Raw genomic sequence first — 22,040 nt, 5'->3', positions numbered from 1 at the left:
GCTGCCTCCCACAGCACTTAGAGGCTATGAAGCAGCTGCGCTGCCCAGAGCAGTGGCTGGGCTGAGATGGCAGAGAGCGCTCTAAAATCATCCTTGCACAATATTAACACGCTTGAGGGTGTCTCTTTGCTACTTGTTTTGCTGTGACTGCCTCAGAGGTCTGTTGGAACAAATAATAAATGGAATGGTAAGGGTAAGAAGCACAGCAATTAGAACCAGACAGCCCCAGGGCAAAGAAGAAAGCCAAGGCCACAGCGCTGGTGGCACAGCATGTACTTTTCCTACTCGAGGTGCTCAGTATGACAGGGAGATGAAGGGAAGGTAAAGTGAGGTGAACCAGGGGTAAGAGCCTCTCGAGTGAGGTTCCAGACCTTGGCTTTGCCTGCCTGTGCCATGGAAGGAGAGGACACCATGCCCTGGTCCTGCAGCTCTCCTGCTCCGTCCTGGCTGATGCAGATCCCTGTGTTGGCGCCGGTCCACGTGCAGCAGCCTTGGCTCGGTCCCGATCAAGTGCATTTCCTTATCAACGGGGGCCTTTCAGCCCTTGGCTTCTCTCCTGGGATCCTGTTCACAAGGAAGTGGCGGGAGGCTGCTGCTCACCTGATGCAAGGAATGAATTCCAGGTGAGGTGCAGATCCTATCTGGAGGAGCGTCCGTAAGGCGGGCACGTTTCTCTTCCCAGCGACCAGTCCCTCGTGTCCCCAGTGCTGTAAATCTGTTACATCTCTGTGCCCCAGCCAGGTACAGACAGATCTGGGCCAGGGCGACGGGTGCGCGACGGGAACAGCCTGTGACAGTTCAGCAGCCCTCCTCTGCGCTCTGATTCCAGGTTACATCCATCACTTCCAGTTGCTCTTAAAGAAACACTGAGTGTCCATGATGGTTAAAGCCTGCACAGCCCCCCCAAAACAGCTCCTTGGGGAACACGGTGCTTGGCTTCTCAGGGCTCGTACTCCAGTCAGGGAGCACTGAACCACAGTCCCAATGGCTCTGGGTGTTGTGGCCATGGTGTGGGCAGGCAGTGCCACCCGCTGTGGTGCTCCCCATGGCCATGGCACCCAGTCCCAGGGCCCAGAGGTGCAGTCACTGCCTGGGGCAGGTGCCTGTGCTTGTCCTGCTGCTCCATCACTGTGAATTCCCCTTCCTCCCTGGGCTCAGCGCCATGTGAGAGTGGAATGGCCATGAGGGTAACACTGCTGTGAGGGTGACATTGCCATGGTGGTGGCAGTACCATGATGGTGGTGCAGCTGTGAAGGTGACGTTGCTATGATGGTGGCAGTGTCATGATGGTGATGCTGCAGTAAGGGTGACATTGCTATGATGGTGCCAGTGCTGTGAGGGTGACACAGCCACAAGGGTGACGATGCTGTGAGGGTGACACCGCTGTGGTGGTGTCAATGCAGTGAGGGTGACACAACCACAAGGCTGACGATGCTGTGATGGTGACACTGCTGTGATGGTGTCAATGCAGTGAGGGTGACACAGCCACAAGGGTGACGATGCTGTGAGGGTGACACTGCTGTGATGGTGTCAATGCGGTGAGGGTGACACAGCCACAAGGGTGACGATGCTGTGAGGGTGACACTGCTGTGATGGTGTCAATGCGGTGAGGGTGACACGACCACGACGGTGTCACTGTGGTGAGGGTGACACCGCCGCGATGGTGTCACTGCAGTGAAGGTGACACCCGGCCCCTAGGCCCCTCCTGCTGCTCCCGCCCGCCCCGGAAGTGCTCCGCGTTGCCATAGCGCCGCCGGCGGGAAGGCGGAAGATGGCGGCGGCCGTGGCCGAGGAGCCGGAGCCGGAGCTGGGCGGCTCCGTCCGCCGGTACCTGGCTCGCCTGGGGGCCCTGCGGCCCGGGCCCGGCGCGGAGCGGCCCGACAGCAGCCGCCGCACCGAGCTCCACCTGCTCTTCGACCAGCTCATCTCCGAGAGCTGCGGCACGGCGCCGGCGGCCGGGCCCAGCCCGCAGGTACCGCGTGGTGGGAGCGGGGCCATCGCGGGGTTCTCCAGCGCCTCCTCCGCTCTCCCCCCTTGCCCAGGACCGTGGCCCCCCTCTGCCTCCACCCGGGTTCCCTCCCCTGCCTCCGCAGGCGCTTGTGAGCTCTGCTGCCGGCGTGGGGGGGAGCGGTGGTGGGGATGGAGGGTGGGCACGGTGGGAGATGCTGGTGAGCGCGCAGTGATGGGTCTGTAGGCAGCAGGAGTAAGTAACGGGCAAAGGACTGAGTGATATCATAGTCTGGTATTCAGACGATAAAACATGTCAAGTTTAAAGTGAGCCCTTCAATGCTGAGTGCTGTAGGTACACAGTATTGACACTGCTTTGTTTGGAGCACACTGTACTTCGTTACTGCTCCATAAGCACTGCTGATTTACCCGCTTTTCTTCATTTTATTTCCAGACTAGGATTAATTTGCACTTTGGAATTTATTTCTTTGGACAGTGGTCTCCCCCTGCCCCTTCCGTGTCTTGATCTAACTCTAGATACTTCTTTTGCTACTATTATCGGCTTGGATTTAACTCCAGTGCCTAAGCTGTGTTGTTTGAGCAGTACTATTGCAATATGAGTCCTGTGTCAGCATCCCCCTGCACAGGGATGAAGGCCTGGTGGTGAATGAGGGGAAGGGAAGCTCACTGTCTGGAGTTTCATTCATTTCATTATCCCTGTGTATCGATGCCCGTGGTACCCACACGCAGATCTGGTTGTGCAGGCAGAGCCTCAGCTGACGATGTGGTTTCCACCCTGGCTTTGTAGTCTCTAAGTAATAAACTGAGGCTTTGTTTTCCAGGATGTCTGTGCTCTGCTTGTCCAAGCCTGTCAGCTGGTTCACCTTGATCAGGAACATCTTGTCAGCAAAGTCTGTCAGCTTATCCATCACTTACTTAACAGGTTTCAGGTATGGAAAGTTTGGCCTTGTCCCTCCTTTCCTTGTGTGCTGCCTCCCAGGGAGACCTGCCTTCTTACAGTGCTGTGGAGCCAACCTACATGCAGAGTTACTTGGATTTTCCCCTGTATTGCATGTTTACTCTTAGCTGAGGTTCTGATCTGTGGCTCTAGCTTGGTTCCCCATGTAAAAACAGCTCTGTCAAACATGATACACCATCAAAAATATCCCGGTTACAGGACACTTGTGTTGGTTTGTCCGTTTGTCCGTTTGTGTTGGCTGATTCTGTGATGCTCTGTAGTTTTAACAGCCAGATCACCCAAGTCTGTAACCAGTGTATCTGAGTATATTAGTATGTACTAATATACTAGTTAATACACACAGTATATTAGCTCCAGCAGTACATAATGATGTTTTCTTGACCTTCTCTGTTCCAACAGGTGCTGGTTGATGAACAGAACTTGAATTTCCTTCTCTCCTATTGCATCTCGGCTCTTAAACAGTGCAGCTCTTGGACACATGTGGAAATTGTGCAAGCCTTGGCAGCTCTTGTCTACAATAATGGACCTAAATGTCAGAAAGTGAGTTTGCAAGCACCCCATTTCTACTTTTATTTATTTTTTCCCTAAAAGAAAGAATAGAAAACTATCATGTTCTCAAATTGCCTTATCTTCATGTTAAGATTAGGTATCATTTAAATAGTGACTGATGGAAGTTGAATTTCAGGTGTGGTAGGTGTATATGCTAATAATAAGGATATAACAAGATCCTTCCCATGCCAAATACCTCTATATCTGCAGGCTGCAGCTATAGGGACCACCTCATACCTGGCTTGAGCCAAAGGCAGTCTATTGAAGAAGTGCACCAGGCTTAGGCTGCAGTCTGACCACCCTGGTATACCTGTGTACCGGGCAGGAAGAACACGGGGAGCTTCAAATTGCACGTTACTCAGCAGGCTCCATTGAGGAGCCTGAAATTTACCCAGTAACCAGATCAGTGGGCTCAAAGCCTTTCCAAAGCGGAGCCTATCAGGTATCAGTCTTGAGGTCTGCATGAAGCTCCTTGTTGCTGCAGTGTGACTGATGGTGCTTGGTATGTTGAATCCTGCCGTCACCAGCTCTTGGCAGCGTGCAGAGCAGTTTCTGCTGCTGGGCTGAAGCACGGGGAGGTGATGGTAGCAGTTTTGGAGCTGCCAGCTTGCGTGGGTTTGTAGCCTATATAACTGCAGCCATTTGGTACAGCAGTTGTTACTAACTTAGCTTTGTGTCTGGGAAGAAAGCATAAACTGGGACTCAGCCTCAACTGTGCTCACACTCAGTAATTTTCAATACAAAATAGGAGAACTTTGGAAATTTATATTTTCATGTAATTTTTGTCTAAACATAATCTGTCTGTGGGATCTGGATCTGCAGCTGACAGCTCTTTTTTTGGTAGCATAGATATCTTTAGCTACCAAACAGAAGAAGCAGGAGGCTGAGGGAAGAGCTCTGATTCCTAACGGCTCCTGGTGGTTTGTTTTAGCATCTCCCGGATTTGCTGGGCAAGGCTGGGCTCTTGGTGCAGCTCAGCGATGCTGCTCAGCCCGACATGGAACTCCGGAGGGCAGCAGTACGCAGCATGGCAAACCTCTGTCTCAGGTGCGTGCGAGCCTTCCAGATGGGGGAGTGGGTGCCCTGGGAGATGCACCTCTGACAGCAAGGACGGCTGCTCTGCTCTGGGCTGGGAACAGCAAATTTAAGTCTAAAAGGGGTATATGCATGAATTTGAGATGTAGAACTTCAGTGCTCCAGGGTCTCTTTGGATAAAATGGTAAACTCTCAGTCTTCCAGATACAGCGACACAGAGATTAGTTTAAGGAAGAAAACAAGTGTAGTTCTTTGTGGTCCCTGCAATGATTCTCTGGGTTAATTTTGCATAAGAAATTGCCAGTTAAAAGCTTTTACAGTGATTGTCAGTTACTCCCTTTTTCTGTTCCACATGTAAATATGCTGATGCCACAGTCATTCTAAGCCCTTTTCAATGCTGGTTTTTGCCTAAAAAGCATTTATAAGCATGAGAGCTTGTTAAGCAGTGCTTGGAGAGTCATTGTAATCAAGAAGCAGGCCACAGAAGCAGCGTAGGTGTAAGGCACGCTATGACTGTACTAGCTCTTTGTGCAGAAGGTTTCCTTCTGTTCTTTACAGTGGTAGAGCTGCTCCCTTTGAAAGAGCCACCATCCACCTGAGGCTGTGCTCTTCAGCCTGGCAGAGGGCTTAGGTCTCAGTCTGTGGGATGGATTGTAAACCAACCACTTGTGTCTTCCTGCTTTAATCTCAGCGTGCCTGAACAGCCATACTTGGATGAGTCCTACAGAAGTGTCTGTTTTGAGACTTTCCTAAATGTTCTGCAGTCTTCAAAAACCTCTGATGTAGATGACATCACTTTTTGCATGGTGAGTGTAATTGTCTAGAATACTCTCATTAGGAGATTGTGCTGCTGGAATATTGGAATGTGGAATATGTGACATTTGGAATGTTGTCAACTGAGGTTTTGCTTAAATAGTCTGGGTTTTTAATAAACATAAGTAAGTGTCCCAGTAATTATGTTGAGTTAAACCATAATTCCCCAGAAGGTCACTTGAAAAATGTGAACCTTCAGTGTTTTGGGAAGGAAAAGTGAGTAATTCTGTGTGTTGGTTTTCAGTTACTGCAGAATGCACTGAAAGGTATCCAGTCGCTTCTCAATGGTGGGAAGATGAAACTAATGCAGACTGACCAAATTGGATCTCTTCTTGCAGTATTGAAGGTGAGTACTTCAGTCCACCTTGAGAAGGAGGCAGACTCTGGAAGGTGCATCTTCCAGGTGCTTGTTAAATGGGAAACAATAGAAGACAAGAAGGAGGGAGCAGAGAAGCACGAGCATGGTGGGAATATGTATTGTGGGATATAAAGATGACACTGAGTTTCTCTTACAGCTTCTTAACTGGAGTTCCCACAGAAGAATGTGAGAGAAAGATGGGAGGCTCATTTCTTTGGACCCACTTAAAATCCTTCTAGATATAGTTGAATTTCTGATGTTGCAGTGCTGTTATACAGCACTTAGAGGGGGCAAGGATTACAACCCCAACTGAAAATGGATGAACACCTGAGTAAATACAGAGTAAATCTTTGTGCATCACAAAGGGAAAGGACCATAATGTTTTTGTTTCTATTCTAGAAATGTATGTTTCATGGACTGCCAGGCCTAAGCATAGAGATGCCAGCAGCCTTGTACCCAGTTCCATTACCTCAGTACGACAAAAGGTTGCCTGCCAAACAGGAACAGTCAGAATCAGCCACCTTTAAGCAGACAGGGGTAAGTTTGAATTACACCGCTTCTGCTGCATGTTCATTGTGCACGTGTTTGTGCAGTTGTGTGTTACCTGACTGATGTTGGTGGCTCTTTGTGTTCTGAGCATCTGATACACTTCTCATTCTTTGCTTTAAAGGTATTGATCATAAATCTCTGCTCCTAGTAAAATTGCTTTGTAAACTCAGATGAGGAGAACACAAATGGCTCTGAGGAGATTGCTTTTCCTGAGCTGAGCTCTGTGCATCAGTTACTCATCTATAGCCAAGAATTCTTGGCCTGCAGACATGGGATTGGTGCGTGCAGACGAGGCAAAGCTTCTTATTTTATAAGTTACATTTTCTCTGTAACACTTGCACAATTGTTTGACTCTTTCCTAGGGGAGTCAAGTTCATCTCGAGACTGATTTCCTCCCCCCGCCCCTTAATCCTTCTACAGGTTATTTTTTAACCCTGTAAACATTTTGGATTACCAATTATCTGAAAGACATGAGAGAAAATAAAGATGTGCAGTCATGTTGACTTGTTTCTTTTCACATGTTAAATGTCTACTGTAAGTCTACAGCAGCATTTACCATTCCTCTTCTTCAATCACTTTTGTGTGAAATAGGGGTTTTAACTGAAAGCTTTCTTGGAAATCTTTTGCTTTACTGATGAAGAGGCCAAACCTTAAATTTTGAGGCTATTCAGATATTAACTGCTTGCTTACACTAAGGTATTCCTATACTGATGTTACTGTTGCTGCTAATAAGCAGAGTTTGCAGACTCTCAGATACTAAAGATGTGGGCTTTGTCTTAAAACAGAACAGAAGAAAGAAGTCCAAAGGGAAACAAAAGAAGGGAGAGTTTGTGGAGGAAGGGAGAGATTTGGGTGATGCAGGAAATGAATCAGCCCTTGGAGCAGACATGATGAAATTGCACTTTGAAAATGTGCAGAAGAATCCTGGTTCAGATCCTCGGAGTCGTGCATCAGATGTTGCAAACGTGCCTGCTGGGAAGGATCACTTGTCTTCACGTTATCCTAGCTGGAAAAGAATCAGCAGCAGTGAGTCGGAATATTCCGATGCTGAAGGTGGAATACAGAGCAAAGTGAGGTGATTGTTGTTGGTGTAAACATAAAGCACAGCAGCAGTGTGCTGCTGTTCGGAACAATTTCAACTCGTGTGTCATGTTAAAACACACCTTCTGTTCCTGCAGACCTGACATGAATTTTACATGGGTGCAGCCTCCCACACTTCCAACAGGGTCCTAGTGCTTTGGTCTTCAAGCTGTTGAGAAAATCAACAGCTTTGATTTATGTGATGATACAAGAAGATAGGAAAGCAGTGATTTGTATTGGTTTGAAAGCAAATTTGTTCTTTCTCTTCCTGTTCTTGGTCTGAAGAATTTCTTCTCACATCTGGTCACTAATGCTAGTGAGAGGTTAGGTCCATTACTCTCCTTTGCTGCTATTTCATGAATCTTTTTGTTTGTTTTTAAGATCTTACCAAGCCAATGTTCGTCAGGGGGCTCTGGCCTGTTTCCTCTCTGCTATAAAATCAATAGAAAAAAGAGTTCTTTATGGCTACTGGTCAGCGTTTGTTCCTGATGCTCCTGGTATTGGCAGCCCCCAGTCAGTGTCCTTGATGACTATTGCTTTAAAGGACCCTTCTCCAAAGGTGAGGCAGCTCTGAGTAGAAAAAGCATTGCATTTTTGCCATATTAATCTTGAGTTGTCTTCTCTGGCCTTCAGTAAGTATTTTGGCTACTGTATCTGTGTTGCTGGCTGTATTGGGTAAGGAAACAAAGGATTGGTTGGATTGTGAGATAAAAATAGTTGGAGATGAATTTTCTCTTGTCTGAGAAGGAGACTTCCCTAACTTTTGATGTTCTCCATCAGTTCAAAGGAGGTGTTAAAAGTGGGTAATAAATGTTTTATCATTTCAGACCCGTGCCTGTGCTCTTCAAGTCCTCTCAGCCATCCTGGAAGGCTCCAAGCAGTTCCTTTCTGTTGCCGAAGACGTTAATGATCACAAGAGAGCTTTTACTCCCTTCTCTGTAACTATTGCTTCTAGCATCCGGGAGCTGCACCGCTGTCTGCTGCTGGCCCTGGTGGCAGAATCCTCTTCTCAAACCCTGACACAGATAGTCAAGGTAACTGTACTGTTAGTGTTCCAAATGCTGCCAAGAGATGATACTGGTCTCTTGGATTATGTCTTGAAGAAGGATTGCACAGGAATTACTGTAGGTGTTGAGGACTAAGGTGATGGTGGGAAATAATCTGTTACCATCTCATACGACTTCATCGACTGAGTCTTCCTACACAGCTCTGGGGTTCTTTCCAGCACAATTCTCTTGTTCCTGCATTCCTTTTGTGTAGTTTTTGGGGTTGAGTGAACCTGTAAAATGATTCTCACATTGGCTTTAAAAGTGGAAATTGGCAAAAAAAGCTTTCCATGGGCTACTGAAATTCCTTGGTCTTTATGGCAGGTCACAACAGTTAAATACTTGTTCTTAGGAGCCAAGTCTGTAGCCAGCTTTCAAACAGCAGATAATTGCATTTGGTTTTAGGTGCCCTCAGATAATTAGCTGTCAAAATGACCTAAAATTGCCAGTGTAAAACCAGATGTGTTGGAGGCAAGGCTGACATCGTAACCACTGCTCCATGCATGTTCTTCTGTGTGTTTCAGTGCCTTGCAAATTTGGTTTCAAATGCCCCATACAGCCGTTTAAAACCTGGGTTGCTGACGAGAGTGTGGAACCAGATAAAGCCCTACATTTGCCATAAAGGTTTGTATTCATTTGACTGGAGCCTCTTTGAGCGTGTGATGCCTTCATTGGGCATTGCTTGTTATGAAATAGTTGTGGATTTCCCTCTTTCCCCCTGTGATTCATCAATACATAAACATATACATTTCTACTGAATTACATGTTATGATCTGTCTTGTCCGAAAACTGCTGAAGGATGCTGATGTGTCAGTGAGATGCTAATGGAGTGGCTTTTTCTTCCCCTGCCCTGTTCTTTCTTGCAGATGTTAATGTCCGAGTGTCTAGTCTCACATTATTAGGGGCTATAGTATCTATCCAAGTACCTTTGCCAGAGGTGCAGTTACTTTTGCAGCAGCCCAGTTCTTCAGGGCTAAGTCATAGTGGTAGCACAACCCCTCACCGTTCTAATTCCTCTGAGCAGTGGAGAAAACCCCTCCCCTCAGAAGGGGAGCCTGGGGATACCCCAGCAGGATGCACATCTCCAGAGCCATGCTGGCTGCTCCGTCTCTGTGTGTCCATCATCGTTCTGCCCAGAGAGGATTCCTGTTCTGACAGTGATGCGAACTTCCCATTGTTTTCCAGCGTTTATGAACCATGTCCCCTTCGACTGGAAGCCTTACAGGTGGGGAGATACTGAATGTGTTGCTCTACAGGCACTCTTGCTTGGTTTTTTAGCTACAGGAGACCTCACTTACAGTAAATAATTCATTGTGTTGCTACCTGATAGTGCTTTTGTGGCTGGTTTTGAACAAGGTAATGAACAGGAAGGTTTTGAATGAGCTCTGGTATTCTAGAAGTTGTACTGCAAGGTACATCAGAGTTTAGTATGTGGTTCCAGTGCTGATTTGCACATGAGCATCCTCTCTGTGTGTACTTGGGGTATTTTGGTTTAATAAAAGGAAAAAAGGGTGAATGGATTTTCTTTTGTTTGTGTTTAGGTGTTGGCCCTGCTTGTGAAAGGCCATTTCCCTATGGCTCAGAGCTATTTCCTAGAGCTTGGAGAAGTGGCTTGCAGATGCATGGAAGAAATGGATCCATCCGTTCAGCTTCACGGAGCCAAAGTAAGAGCATGAGGAGTGTTGCTTCACTGAGTCAATTTTATCTATTAGTGTGCTTTGCAAATACAGATGAGTAGTGATGGATATTCAGAGCACGTGCGAGTTAGCATCTGCCGGTGCAGGAGCTGTGTTCTGTCACCCAGAGGACAGCTCGGAGGACATTTCCTCTTTGTATGGCAATTTGTTATGCTGTCCTAGCTGATGACTTGATGTAAGAAAGGCTTTTCCTCTAATTTCTTCACTAGCAGGGGCAGAATAGAGTCCAAACCAATACTGAATCCTTCCGTTTTGTTCCCTGGGTAAATAATTACAGTCCTAGGTAAAGGTTGCTATGGTTCCATAGAACTTGAGGCTTCCCTGATGAAGACCCAGTTGCCTTTTGTTTCCTTGCAGCTCCTGGAGGAGCTGGGCACAGGTGTACTGCAGCAGTACAAACCCGATTCAGCCATCAGCCCTGATCAGAGAGTACCGGTCAGCACGGTAAGCGTGTGGGCTCCCTCTGAGATTCCACTTCACTGAGCTTCCTCTCTTGAGTGCTCTGCAAAGCCACTGGCATGGATAAATAAATCAATTGCAGGAAAGCACAAAGGGACTCGATGCCCTGTGGCTTTATAGGCGCTGATATGGAGAATTTTGGTAGACTTCCTTTATTGTTCTGTTTGTGTCTGTAGGCAGGTGGGGGGGGATTGTTTTATGTGATGTTAACACCGCCTCTCTGCCTTTCCTCATTCCTCCTCTTCCCACCTCATCTAAGTCAGAAAGGTGGAAGAACAGAGTCTGGTGAATTTGCATTGTTACAAGAGCCAGCCTGCATGTTCTGGCTGCTCACGAGTGCAGAAGGACCACAATGCATGTGATTTCAGGAAAGGTCACTGTTTGAGGCTGGCTGTTGGACAGGTTTGTGGAAGCTGGGGCACTGGCATTCTGGTAGTAACTTCGGCCTGTTTAAGTCTTGCTTCTGTGAACAGAAGCCAAGTTTAAAAGCTTCCTTGGCCTATGCTAAGTATTGAGCTGGTCACCAGTGACCTTACAAGATAGGAAACATGTCCAGTAGCACCAGGTTCCTGTTACTTGATGTGAATGCAAATTGTCAAGCACATTAATTGGATTCAAGAAGGGGGTTGTAATCCTACCTAATGCAAGCTAATCCAAGTGTATATGGCCTTGAGAAGGAAAGAAACAGAACTCAGTGAGTAAGTACTTGATAGCAGTACTAAAATGTTTCTGAATGCCAAGTAGCTTAGGCTTGCAAAGAGTTGCAGTCACTTCCATGTGTGATTATGCTACCTGCTGTAAGGATGTCTTAAAGATGATCATAGCAAAAGACAACCTGTTGTAGGACTTGGGTATAATTGCTGAGTTTCAGTAAATAAACCTGGCTGCTGCTTCTGTAGGTTGTAACTTTCTGGACCATGATGTTGAATGGCCCTTTGCCTGGCACTCTTCAGAGCTCTCCCCATCCGACTCTGCAGACAAGCGCCTGTGATGCCCTGTCCTCTATCTTGCCTGAAGCTTTCAGCAGACTGAAGGTAAGAGCACTCCTTTAAGGTGGCATTTTTAAACCCACTGAGGTTTTGATCTTGTCTACCAGATTGCAGCAGTGTAAAGCCTCTTAAAGCTTAAAATGAGAGGGTGGAGAAACCTCCCAGATTTTTCATAAGCATTCTGAACAGGTTGTGACCATTGAAGACTGGAAAAGGCAATGTTGGGAGTTATTAATCTGCCAAAACAATTAAACTGTGGGTCACAGAAGCTGTTTGGCCCTGCTATGAATACTTGGCCTTGTCAGTGATGCAGGGGAGATGGAGAGCAAGGATTTCATTGCTTGAGGGAGGGGTGAAGGGTTGTTATTTTGCTGGTGAAATCTTTTGAAGACACAGCTGAGCTAACAGCCACGGACTGATGGTGGTCACCAGTTCACATGCATGGCTTTTCTCTTGGCTGGCTTTTAAAACACTGAACTGTGGCGATTGCCCTGGCAGAAGCAAACAAATATGTTGGCCTGACTCTCCTTTTGCAACATAAAATACGCTTTTAAACATGAAAGCCTTGGCAGTGTATCACCCCTGCATTGTGCCTCTCCTTTTATGTCACTGTGCCCTTCTTGATGGGAGTACTCTGCCAGGTCTCATTTGCCCAGGAATTGCTAGTACAGCAGTATCTCTGGAATTCTCCGTCCGGTTTCTCCAAGCACAGCATGTACTTCATCACCCTGTACTTTGATCCCATACACTCTCTTGTCCCTGTGGGGTCAAGTCAGTGCCCACTCTGACCCTTTGCTCCGATGAAACCAAGATCTTTGTCATGGATTGGTAAACTGACAATCTGTCCGGGATGAACTTAATCTGCCTGGCTGTCCTTGTTAATGGAGGGGAAAGAGTGAAGTAAGACAGGAAAAACCAACTGATCCAGTGGTTTTACCTCTGCTGGGCCGTGCTGTCTGCATTTGGATGATAGTTAATATTTTGGTTTCCTTTGTAGTCTTACCTAAGAGCAACAAGATCTTGTTTGCTGGAAGCATTCCCATTTCCTGTGTGGCATCCTGAAACGCCACACAATTTACTTTAAAGATTATGCTCTGAATGGTAGTTTGTATAGGTTCCACATATGAGGGGTTTTCAATTGTCTTAGTGGGACAGAGATCTTTTCAGTTTCTCCCTATTGCCATGACTGGTTTTCGTTGCAGAATGACCAGCAGATCCTGTGTGTCACTCTGCTCCTTGGCCTGAACCACAGTGAGAACCCACTGGTAAAAGCTGCTGCCGCACGTGCGCTTGGAGTCTACATCCTCTTCTCTTGCCTCAGGCAGGTCAGAACTGCCCTGTTTTTCTTATTTTGAGCCATTTCATAATGGGTTTGGTGAAGCATAAGATGTGGGACATGAGTTCTTTTGGAATGAGTTGGCCTTCCTACTTGCTTTTGGTCTGCAGTGTGTATGTAGCTCTTCCTTATTGTCTCTACACCTGGTCTTGCCTCTTATGTGGTGAACAGAACCAGTGCAAGTTTAAATGAGATGAAACAGAAGCTAAAGTGCCTCATAAGTGAGAGCAAAAGAAGGGAAGCCAGGGTCTTCCCTGAGCTCCTGGGGGCAGAAGTGGGGGGCCAGGCTGGCACAAAGGAGCTGCAAGAAATGAGGTGAAGCTGTGAAGGCAGAGCAGGGGTACAGCGTGTTTTTAATGTGGAGGCTTCAGCTTTGCTTCCAAGCTCAGAAGTAAAGCTTATCAAGAGAAAAATGCTGGATGGTTTCCATAGGAAAAATTGGTCTTGGCTTGGCTGAGCTGGGAGACTCTGGAGTTTTTGCAGCGTGGCCTGAACTCAGTGATTGTAATAATTGTGCAATAGCTGATGCTGAGATTTGATTCCAAAAGACTTTGAAAGCAAACTCTTTTCCATAGGCAGGGGAATGAAAATGAAACGTAATGGCCATAGAAGAGAAGATTAAACAGGCAGCTCAACAGGGAGCTTGGAGAAGGAATTACTTCAAGTGGGATTTGATGAGAGTAAGATTGGCAGTCCAGGAAATTATGTTAAATCCAAAGTAACTAAAGCACTAATAAAATGAAATAATACATTGAAACCTTTCAGCAACAGCCACTCAAGGGAGTGGTGAACTTGATCACTGTTAATTTAAGATCAAACCAAGCTGTACAAACATACTGAGTATATGAATGGAGCTGGTCTCTGTGCAGGTATCGTTTCCCCTGGGAAGGCCAGAATGAATGTGTTACTAAGGAAATCACCTGAATCTTTAAAGCTTCCTGACTTTGCAGCACTTCTTGCTTTCATAGGACGTGATGTTTGTGGCAGACACAGCAAATGCTATTCTGGATTCCCTCCATGACAAGTCTCCGAACGTCCGTGCCAAAGCAGCGTGGTCCTTGGGCAATCTTACAGACACCCTGATCATCAACATGTACGTAAGTGGCCTGGGCCTCTGGAAGTCCTCTCCCTGCCCCTACTCCTGCAGCATCACACAGAGGACACTAATCTACTTAGTGTCAAAACCCCCTCAAATTTGGCTTAGATGCTTCTCTTTAACCACTCAGCCTGTGTGTCTGTGACCCTGTTACAAGAATCTGGTGTCCATCTGAGGGTTGAGTTCTAAACTGCTTGGGTTCAGCTCTTCCTACTTGTTAGTCTGGAGTATATTCCAAGTTTACTTTTCAGTTTTCTATTGCCTGTGTGTTGCTTTGTGTAATTGAGTTTTCCTGGTTACTTTCAGCATAACACAGGAGGAAAATTAATAAATAGTTAACACTTCCTCAAGCCAAGGACTGACCTACTGTTACATTTTTAACAGGAGGAATAGTTATCATATATTCCTGCTGCAGAATTGCCTCTGAGCAATTCGTTGCCCTCTGTTTTTTATTACAGACTTAATGCATTGCTAACTGGCTTACTTGCATTGATAGTTTGGTTTTAAATTAATAAACATAGTGGTCACATGTAGTAAGGTCTGCCTTACATATTAGCCCTCTAAAGAGTGAAGGTTGTTCATACGCCTCTCTAAAGGATTGTATCCCATCTTTGGGGATGGATCATCCGAGCTGGCCTTTCACTGTGTGATTCTCCTGCCAGGGAAACGATGGGACAAAGTTTTCATGAGGAATTTTCTGATCTCCTCCTGTTGAAAATGTTACGCTCTGCAACTGAAGCATCCAAAGACAGAGACAAGGTACGAGTGAGGGGAGGGAGGGTGGAGTTGTGTCATGGTGTGGTTAACTCTTGCATTGTTCTTACAAGGAAGAAAAGGAGGGGGGGAGATGTCACCGGTTACTTTGGGGTGTTTTGCCCCAGCGATGGGGAGCTGCAGCTCAGCATCCTCTCCTGAGGGCTCATGCTTGGAGGTTTCCTGTTTGACTTGCAGGGCAGTTGATTGTGCTTTTCCCCAGTGCAGGAGCGGGTTGGTCTGCCTCTTTTTCAGGGTGACCATTTGCACAGAACAGTCTTTCTGGTGGCATTTAAGAGCTTGCCATCTGATAAGACACCAAATCTGCTTCCAGACAGGCTCCTGGTTTGGTTCTGAGCGTGATTTCACAGCAGGCTTGACAAAAGCTTTGCCTATAAGCTGAAAGCCAGCATGGTTTGGGGTTTTTCTGTGTATGTGTGTTCCAGGTAAAGAGCAATGCAGTCCGGGCCCTTGGGAATGTGCTTCATTTCCTTCAGCCCTATCACATAGCAAACCCCAGGTTCAGGGAAGCCATCGAGGAATCTCTGCAGGCCCTCATTTCCACTGTTCAGAGTGAGGCCACTATGAAGGTGCGCTGGAACGCTTGCTACGCCCTGGGGAATGTGTTTAAGAACCCTGCCTTGCCACTCGGTGAGTAACTTGTCCCCCTGGCTCTGGATTTGCACAGCAAGTTGTGGTCTTGAGAAGAAGGGCTCTGTTACAGACGTGTTGGGGAAGAGGGGGAAAGCAAACTGAGCAGAACCTTGTTGTCAGAGCATTCCTGCCAGGGAAATAGGCTCAGATCCTGCAAATGTTAATACAGGCACCAGTGTGCTATATTCAGTTGGATCTGCCATGTTAGAAGAGAGTATGAGGATGGGATTATAGCTGTGAATAGATGCAAAATGTCACTTTTCCTTTTAAAAACCAGTTAATCTTCTGAAGCTTTGTAAATAATTTTTCATTTCATACCCCCTGGTTCTCTCATTTACACCAGAATAAATACAGTAAATGTAAACCCATTCAATATTCAGGAGGTGGATTTATGGTTTTATGTATTTTGACTGGAATGGGTTTGGTTTGGGGTTTTATAGGAGAGGCTCCTTGGACCGCCCAAGCCTACAGTGCCCTTTCCTCAGTGGTGAAGTCCTGCAAGAACTTTAAAGTCCGGATCAAGTCAGCCATGGCCCTCTCCGTCCCAAGCAGGAGGGAATGCTACGGCTCCACCGAGCAGTTCTGCCACATCTGGAGTGCCTTGGTGGTCGCCCTGCAGAAGAGTGAAGACACCGAGGACTTCCTGGAGTTCAAGTACAGTGCCAGCCTCAGGACACAGATCTGCCAGGCTCTGCTCCATTTGTTGAGTCTGGCAAAGAGCACGGACCTGCCTCTCATTTGGGAAACCATAACAGAGAACAGGGATGCAATCAAGTCCTATGTCTTGCAGTATCTGAAATCTGGTGCTGAAGAAAACGAAGCAGGAACCCACACGGACTTGGGTGAGAGGGAGGGAGTGTTAAGAGGAGCTATTGAACATCTTGGTGGGTTGGAGAAGCAGCTGCAGGGCAAGGCTAGGGTAAGAGTGTCTGTTTATCTGCAGGATATCCTAACAAACCACGCCAGTGCTGCTGAATTACGAGGCTTAGAAACACCTCTTTTGGTGACCAACAGCCTCCACTTCTGAGTGGGCACAGAGGAGAACCCACTGCTCTCACATGGGCCATCCGGAAGGAACGCTTCCTCTAGCTGGTGTTAAACAGTTGGTTTCATACTTCCTGAAGTCATTCATAAACCTGACAGACAAGATCTGGAGAATTTAATATTATTATTTTTCATTTCTGTGTTTAATGAACCCTTGAGTTGTCCTCCCCTGGTTCTGCTTGCACATTACCCATGTCCTGGGTTCAGCTGTAACAGCTATTTTAATCCTTACTCGTAGTTGGTGCAGTTCTGTTACAGCATTACCCTTGGAAAACAAACACCTTCTCCTCCTTGGTGTGTTTTATGAAACCAGCCTGTTCTCTCAGCTTATCTGGAAGCATTGGGTTACTCTGGCTGCCGTATTCAAAATCACGGTTGTAAAGGAAGGGCCTGGAAGAATTTTGTTTTTCTGAGCACTGCAAATGTTGTGTTCCTGCAATAAACCCCAAACTGCCAATATTTGAATAATTCCTTAGAGCAAACACACTTTGCCTTTACCCGTCTGCCTTCCCTGGGTCTTACACCTGGCCTGTGCCTCCCTCCTGCCTTCCCAAACCTGGAAGTTCCTTAGGTTGTTTAAGCCAGAAAATCCAAAGGGAGTCCTCCAAGGCTGGAATTGTACCTCTTGAAGCAGTGCTACCCCTGGGTGGAAGTGCAATGATGTCCTAAAACGCATGTGGCTTTGTTTCTGCAGCTCTGTCCCCTTCCCATTCCCTGCTCTGTTTGCTGTGTGCTTACTGTGCTGATAGCTGCAGGAGGACAGAGCTCTCTGATGTTGCTGGGGACAAATCGATGCCTCCAGGAATGAGCCAGGGCCCTGGGAGTTAAGTGCCTGCTCTCCTAACCCCTGGGTGGATGTTTGAACAGAGCTCAGAGCAAGCCCTGCCTGTTGTAAAAGCTCTTTGGGATACAGAATTCATCTGCTTTGTTCTTCCATCCACGCCGCTGGTTTCAGTGGGCCTCAAGTGGCGTGGGTATCCGAAACCCCTTCGCAGGGATGGAGTCTTCATTGATGCAGGTATGGAGCCACTTCCCTGGCACGAGTGACTTCTGCTGCAGCAAGGAACAGCTCTGCCAGTGTCAGGTGTGCAGCACTGTGGAATGCTGAGCTGCTGCCTGGGACAGAGGTTGGAAAAGAGGGGTAGAGCTGAGCACCACCACTGCCCTCACTGGTCCCTAGTGGGGCTCTTGGCTTAGGAGCGGCCTGGCTCTGCATCAAGTTCCAGATGCCACTTGAGCTGACACTTGCTCCTTTTCTCTGCCTGCTGCAGTTGTAGCTGTGCCCATCTTTGAGTTCCCACCATCTGGACCAGGCTCTGTGTCACAGCTGTGTTCAGCCTCTAGCAGAGACGTGTCCCATTGCCACTGAAACCACAGTTGTGGTTGTGCACACCATCGGCTGCTCCCTTCTGTCCCGTTTCCCTAGGGATGCTCATAGACTCTGGCACCACTGTGACCTGTTGCCAACTTCACTAAAGACTGACACACCAGTTTAGGTAGAGTCTGGATTTTGTGGTCTCATCCCACATGCTCATTACCTCCTGTGAAGAGGATGGGTCTTACACTGATGCCAGTGTTCATCCTCCTGTATAGGAATATCCTTTTCCAAGCTTTTGGACACCCTTAGCTGACTCTCTGGGTTAAAACCAGTGTGTGCACAGGGGAAAGCAGAGGGGCAGGAGCTGGTTTTTGCCCTGGCTGGTGGAACCAACTCCATTCACCACCTCCTAGACACACGTTCTAAGAGAGCAAAGGGGCAGCTGAGCAGATTCAGGCCTAATTTCTGGGTTGTTCATGGGGGTCAGCTGTGCCCAGCCCCGGGGGCTATTTCTGCTGCTGGTGGTCGGTCCTGGGTGTAGTTGTGATGGTGCTGGAGCTGAGCTGGGTTCTCCTGCCTCATAGTCAGGTCAGTGATGGTTTCATGTGTCCGATGCTTGGTTGTGGAGCAGCGTGGGCTGCATGTGCCCTGTGCCATCTGCTTGCTGCCACTGAGAGCAGTGGGGCTGGACGCAGGCTCTGGACACTCCACTGGTGAAGCACGAGGTACTTGGGGCCGGCAGCACCTTCCCCACCCGGGCCAAGGTTTTATTGTCCTGCCTCTTTATTGTTGTGTTTACAAGGCAGGCCCTTTATGGGGTTTCCTATGAATAGTTTCAAGGAGAAGGTAATTACCTTATCAGAGGCAGGGTGATTTATGGCCGAGGTGGCGAGGGGACACGCAAGCTCCCCATCGGCTCCGTTTGAAAGACAATCCTCCTGTTCTTCCGCAGGGTCACTGGGTGGGGGAAAACAAAAGGGCTTTAGTGCCCGGTCCCAGCCCCGGGATGTCTCCTGCGGCCGAGCCCAGAGGGAACCTTTCCCTGTGCCCGGCGCGGTCCCTGGGGCTGCCCATGGTGATGGGTTCAAAGCTCGGGGGTTGTGGCTGGGGTTGTAAAGTCCTCCTTGTGGGATTGTGTGCCTGGAGGCCGGACCGGGCTCTGTGTGCGGAGAGGGTTTGGTGACCGAAGCACTGGGTTTTGTTGGGTGGCCACAGACCTGGCTTGCAGCAGCTGAGGGACCCGTTACCCCTCTCCCCTTGCCTTCGTGTAGTGATTTGTATTTCGGTGCTTGCTTTCCCTTCCTCCAAGTCACTGCCTCTTTATGGGCTCTGAGCAGAGGCAACGATTCACCTGCTGCCCCGTGGGTTTTGCACTCTGAGCAACCTGATGCAGCTGAGGGAACGGGAAGGAAAAGGGCAATGGAAGGGAAGGAAAGCCAAGGGGCAGCAACTCACCTGGGTTTGTGTGCTTCTTGCACTCTGAGCATCCTGGTGCATCCATTCCAGCAGCGGAGGGAAGGGAGATGGAAGCGGAGAGGGAGGGAAGGGACAATTCACCTGATTTCACCTGATTTTGGACTCTGAACATCCCGATGCAGCCAAGTGCGGGAGAAAGGGAAGTGAAAGGAGAAGGGGAAGACGAAAGGGAAGGGGTCGCTGGCCCCGCAGCTGCCCCGGCCGCCGGGCCACGAGGTGGCGCCACGTCCCTGGCCACCACCCGTCCCGATCGCGGGTCCGGCCCCGGGAGGCCCCCGGTGAAGGATGCGGGGGGTCCCGGCCCATAGCGCACAATGGGGTGCGGTGGAGGGGGGGGAGCTGCCCTGGAGCAGCGGGACCCGGACGGGGCAGCCGCGTGTTCCTGTGTGTGAGAACCGGAGCGCGGGTGGGACGGTGGGGTCCTGCTGCTGCTCCCCAAGCAAGGGGAAGGGGGAACCTCACCTGCCCCCCCCCCGCCCCATGGGACCGGGATTGAGCTCTATGGGGCGCGCATCAGTGCGTGAGCAATGGGGTGGCGAAGGCAGGGGTGACTTCCAGTGGCGGGGTCAGCGGGGAGCGGCTGATGCTGGGCTCCCGCCTGCCGCCCCTCCGGTAACTAAATGGCTCCGCGCTATCTCGGGCCGCCCCGCCGCTAGCGCGGTGGTTTTGATCCTGTCCGCTTCCCTTTGCTCCCTTCCCTCCCTGCGCTCCTCCCGCGGCTGCCCTGGGGTCGCCGCTGATGGATGGTCCCCGGCAGCGCCCGCATGGCTCTGCTCGGGTCTCATCTGCCCCTTGCGCCAGCCCCTGCTCCGAGGGGATGCTCTGCCCAGGGCTGGGAACCCCTCGTAGGGAGGGTAACAGCGGGAAGCCGCTCATAGGAAACCGCGGGGCACCACACGAGCAGCCCCCGGTGGCGATGGGATGGTGCTGGTAAAGGGGCTTGGAGAGCCCCGGGGAGCAATAGCATCCCTGGGGTTGTGTCACCCATGGGAAACGAGCCTGTGCTGCCCGGGGGGGGCTGCAGCTCCCCGGGGGCCCAGACTGGTGTTCAGTCTAGACGTGCTGGTATGTCTCGGTTTCCTTGATGGCCCAGCAGCCAGGCACGGGCACGCTCCACGCTGGCACCCTAGGGGCTTCCCGCAGGGCACGGGGGGCACGAATACACCCAAATGCTTGCTCCAGGCTCCCGGGGCGGCCCCAGGAGCGTTTGCCCTGGAACGGGAGGGAAAACTATGCGAAACCTGGAATTTCCTCGTAAAATCAGGGGCAGAACTTGCCGCATCTTGCCCTGCGGAGGGCTTGCGTGAAAGCCTTGATCCCACACCTCCCGCTGCCCCCGTGCGCGGCAGGGCTGGGCCGGGGCAATGCGTTTGGGGGTTCAGCAGGGCTCAGCCCCTTCCTCGCCGCGCAGGGGTGATGCTGTCCCCATCCCTCCCTGTGCCACCCATCCCGCGGGACCCCGGGGACCGATGGGGTGGACAAAAGGTGGCTTTCAGGGCGCCGCCGTGCTCGGGCACGCTCCGGGATGTGTGAAATTCGGCTTTGGCCCAGCTCCTTCCTGGAGCGGAACTGTTCCCAGCGAAACCCGGCCCCGCCACCCACCCCTAATGGCTTTTCTCTGTGCGCCTGCATTAATGACCGCGAGGCCCGGCCTCGTCGGGGGGAAGCCATGCAAGTAATTGCCTGCATGTTTAATTCGGGGTTATGATAGGGGAAGCGCAGTCACACGGCGGCCGCCCGGGCTCCGCACCATTGACTCCTGCAATTTGCTGCCTGGGTCCTGCCCTCCCGGCTCCCCCCACGGCTCAGAGGGGACCCCAATAGGGGCCGGACCCTCCCATGGAGGGCACCCAGTGGAGAAACGCGTTGGGGATGGAGGGTCCCACCGGGAGCAGGCAGCAGGGGTTGGGGTCGCCGTGCCCATGGGGGGGGACCCTTGCGGTGGTTGTGAAGCTGTTTGCAACCTCCAGCAGCGTTTGTGGCCTCCAAACCCCCTCTTCCACTCACACCCGGTTGCTTTGCCTATGAGGAGTTGGGGTTTGGTCTTTTTCCATTACGGCAAAATGGCAGAGGTGGCCCCTGCACAGCGCTCAGCATGAAGGGGGGAGTGATGGGCACCCATAGCCATGGGGACGGTGGCCAGGACTTGGGGTACCCAGGTTGGGGGCCCCCTGTAGTGCAGCCAGGGCTCGCACTGAAGCCGTCCCAAGGACAGAACCCCCATAATGGGGATCCCCCCATCCCCGTGTGTGTCCTGGGCTGCAGCCACCACCCCCTGCTTTTGTTTTCCCAGAACACAGCCCCAGCCCTGTGCCGGTTCCAGCTCGCTTCCCTCCCCTTTGTCTCGGAATTAATCAGAGGCCGGAGGACGCTCGGTGAAGCCGAATGGCATCAGCCCAGAGCGCCCTGGGAGCGGCTGTGCCACGCCGGTACCATGGGATGGTACCGGTCCGGGCTCCATCCCGCAGCCACACACGGCACGGCCCCTGCTGCTGTTGGCTCTGCCCCGTGCCGGTGTCTGGGGCTATGGCACTGTTGTGGTGTCCCGTGTGCCGCGATCCCGGGCCGATAGCATTGTTTGTCCTGACACGTAACCGGTGACAACCTGCGGGAGCTCTGCCATGGACGGCGGCGCTCCCGGCCTGCCCCGCGTCCAGCGCCGTTTATAGCCCGGCAGAACTCGTTTGGCTGCGGCAGCCAAGCAGAACCCGGGGCCTGCGGCTCCTGGGGGGTGCCGGGTCACATCCGCACCCCAATACCCACAACCACCCCCTGTGCTCACCCAGCTGCAGCCTCAGCTCCAGATCAAGACTTGGGGTGGTCGACGGGACCCCTCCCAGGCTCTTGTATTGAGGGGTCTGG

The 22,040-nt window shown here is 50.2% G+C and overlaps 1 protein-coding gene across 1 annotated transcript; it reads left to right on the top strand.

Moving 5' to 3' along the window:
* The first annotated feature begins 1,601 nt into the window (after positions 1–1,601).
* HEATR6 (HEAT repeat containing 6) lies at positions 1,602–16,451 on the top strand. The gene is made up of 21 exons (XM_057399531.1): positions 1,602–1,606; positions 1,699–1,972; positions 2,790–2,897; positions 3,326–3,466; positions 4,407–4,522; positions 5,202–5,316; positions 5,568–5,669; positions 6,081–6,218; positions 7,016–7,305; positions 7,692–7,869; positions 8,138–8,344; positions 8,881–8,980; positions 9,223–9,581; positions 9,898–10,020; positions 10,411–10,497; positions 11,412–11,546; positions 12,704–12,826; positions 13,806–13,930; positions 14,596–14,692; positions 15,133–15,337; positions 15,781–16,451. The coding sequence occupies exons 1-21, from the start codon at positions 1,602–1,604 to the stop codon at positions 16,365–16,367; spliced, it is 3,615 nt and encodes a 1,204-aa protein (XP_057255514.1). The 3' UTR covers positions 16,368–16,451.
* The last annotated feature ends 5,589 nt before the right edge of the window (positions 16,452–22,040 follow it).

Source organism: Pezoporus wallicus, unplaced genomic scaffold (genome assembly GCF_028554395.1).
Source record: "Pezoporus wallicus isolate ANWC-B61680 ecotype Strahan unplaced genomic scaffold, APGP_CSIRO_Pwel_v1 contig_8143, whole genome shotgun sequence".
NCBI lineage: Eukaryota > Metazoa > Chordata > Aves > Psittaciformes > Psittacidae > Pezoporus > Pezoporus wallicus.
This window is presented reverse-complemented; position numbering and strand designations above follow the sequence as displayed.